Source organism: Microtus ochrogaster, unplaced genomic scaffold (genome assembly GCF_000317375.1).
Source record: "Microtus ochrogaster isolate Prairie Vole_2 unplaced genomic scaffold, MicOch1.0 UNK33, whole genome shotgun sequence".
NCBI classification, from domain to species: domain Eukaryota; kingdom Metazoa; phylum Chordata; class Mammalia; order Rodentia; family Cricetidae; genus Microtus; species Microtus ochrogaster.
The window spans coordinates 2,564,511-2,567,163 of record NW_004949131.1 but is presented as its reverse complement, the minus strand read 5'-3'; the positions used below and the strand labels follow the sequence as shown (position 1 = coordinate 2,567,163).

Genomic DNA, 2,653 nt, shown 5'->3' with positions numbered 1-2,653 from the left:
TCTCTCAGGGAGTTGCTTCGTTTTCCTCCAAGGCACCTCACAGATTCGAAGGCCAGTGAACCATAGCCACCCCTCACCCCTTTTCACACCGAGTTTATTATCTAATTTTGTCTGCTGTCATCTACATGAGTCTTGATTCACAATAATAGTCAAATGATTTCCTGTATCTTTCTTTTTTAGCTTTAATGTTGGGGGTTGTCAGCCTGTAACATGAAAATGCTGCTGATTTTGATCCTGACAATGGCTTGTTTCCATGTTTGTGTGAGCCAAGATTCTGGTAAGAAGATATGGAATTGTTTCCTCGCATTATTTTGTATATACATATATACTCAATGTTAGTCAATGGATGGAGGCCGTTTAAGTTATGGTATTAGCTTCACATTGCTTGATTTCAATGGCAATAAGGATGCGGGGGCGAGGTTTTATCTTTCTTTGGTTCCTCATATCTGGAAATCCCAAGCTGCTGATAAAATATATGAAAGCTGTCATCTGTCCTTAATTCAGTCTCCTCTAGATCTCTTTGGAAAACTCAGTCTTTAATTGTCTTGACTGCAAATGCTGCTTTGACTGAGAGTGTAGATTCTGCAGCGTCTTGGACTGACCGCTGCTTCTAAAGGCATCCATGTGTTTACCCTGGAGAGAGAGCTCCTAGCACTCGATGTCAGGGTTGTGGTCAGGAACTCACGTGAAACAGTCCTGCTTAAGTTGGTGCGTGGGGGCCAGCTCACATCCAGAACCACCTACACTGACTTTATAACTTTCTCTAGGATTGTGTCCTTGAAATGAGCTTAGTGGAGATAAGCCAGACTTTGCCCCTTAAAATATCATCATTCGATGTCTCTCTGAGCCTTAAGCTTTGGAGGAAGAGTCCATCTCCACCCCCGCCCCACAATTACGTGGCTTAGACATGAAGAAGGACCTGGAACTGTCGCTTTGCTAATCAGCCAAATGCCTTTCCCACACAAAATAGAGGAGCTTCTGCGTGAGTAGAAAGGCCACTGATGGTCATACAGCAAGCCACCCTCAACAGGGTTCTCTGGACTGGGTACCCAGCCTTCCCTTGAAGAAGGTCCTGACTGGCCCCTCTGCTCATTTTCTCCCAAATGTTGCTGGCTGTATGGTAAAGGGTAGAATCTCAGATTGCTGGGCGTGAGGTCACTTAAAGGACTAGAAAGGACCAATTGATTTGGTCAGATACTCACAGAGACCGAATGATGGAGGCCAGGGCTAGTTTCCTAGAAGTGGTGGTGGGGGGGGGGGGCAGGTGCCTTTACCCGCGGTTTGGATCCAGTCTTGACTGCGAAGGGGGGGTGGGGGGGGGGGAGGGAACAACTCAAAACCCAGGAACTACTATGACTTGTGATAGCCATTTATCTAGTAACCAATTGTGATGAGATCTTAAAGCAAGGAGATAGCCTGGCCATTTGCTAATCAAACCTCCTTATTTTAAAGTAGAGGAGGTTGCGGCTCCTGTATAGTGTCTGACTTGATAATGCTCGTAGAAATAGCTGACGATAGGCAGGCTTCCCTGCCACTTGATCCAACTGCACTGCATTTTCTCAGATAACGTGCACACAAATACTCATGGTTTCTCTATCTGCCTTCATGATAAAGTAGTGCAAGTCCAGGAACCAGACAAGCAGCCATGAGGAAATGAAGCAAGTATGGAATCTCTGATTTTCTGTAAAATAAATATTTAGTTCCAGAGACTATCACAGTGATAGATACATGCCTGTAACTCTTGGGAGGTGCTGACAGGAAATCAGGATTTCAAAGCCAGTCTGGGATAATGATACTATGTCATTCATGCATATATATATATATATATGTGTGTGTGTGTGTGTGTAATATATATGATACACATAATCTACATGCTATTTATATGTATTTGATTATATATTATAATGACAGCACACGATATATATGTGTGTGTACTATATATATGTGCTAAGTCCTATACAACTAGCAAATTGTTAATGGTTCGAAAAGGTTTTTATATTCCAAGATAAGATATGTTTTTAATTGAAACCAAGATTATAGTCTCATTTCTTACCTCAAATTCTTTGCTGCCATTATATTTTGCATATGTGTAAATAAATGTATCAATCATAATGCTCATTCAATGACTTGCTGAATATATTATAGCTAACTTTTCCACAGAGTAAGTTAATCCTGTGTATTTGTGATGTCTTACACTTCATCAATTCAGCACTTTATAGTACAAAAATGATGTTTACAAATCAAGTAGGTAAGCTAAGGCATTGGTTAAATTAGAATTGCAATGCAAGACTTTAGGTTTCATCGCTCAAATCAATTTGGAGAAATCTGATTTGATGAAAACTTTCAGTGTGTGTGTGTGTCCCAATTCTGTAAAAAGAACAGGGGAAATTGCCCATCAAGACAACACCTCTGCCTTTTTATTTTGCTAAATTTACACATTCCCAATTTGCTAATTCTTTGCAAAATGATGTTTATTGTTGCAAAACTTTGCCATATGAAGTTGTACAAAGCACTCACACCATGAACTAAACCCCTCTTCTTCCTGAGAGATTGTGGGATGTTGATTTGTTCACAAAGGTACTGAAACAAAATTCAAAGATGAAACTAAGTTTCTGTTCACAAACACACACACACACACACACACACACACACA

At 40.7% G+C, this 2,653-nt stretch overlaps 1 protein-coding gene across 1 annotated transcript in view; it reads left to right on the top strand.

Moving 5' to 3' along the window:
- The first annotated feature begins 216 nt into the window (after positions 1–216).
- LOC101995212 (collagen alpha-6(VI) chain) overlaps positions 217–2,653 on the top strand; it is a 102,721-nt gene continuing 100,284 nt past the window's right edge. Inside the window, exons 1-2 of the mRNA XM_005368499.2 lie at positions 217–277; positions 2,210–2,244. Coding sequence (XP_005368556.1) covers positions 217–277; positions 2,210–2,244 — 96 coding nt within the window. The remainder of the gene's footprint in view (positions 278–2,209; positions 2,245–2,653) is intronic.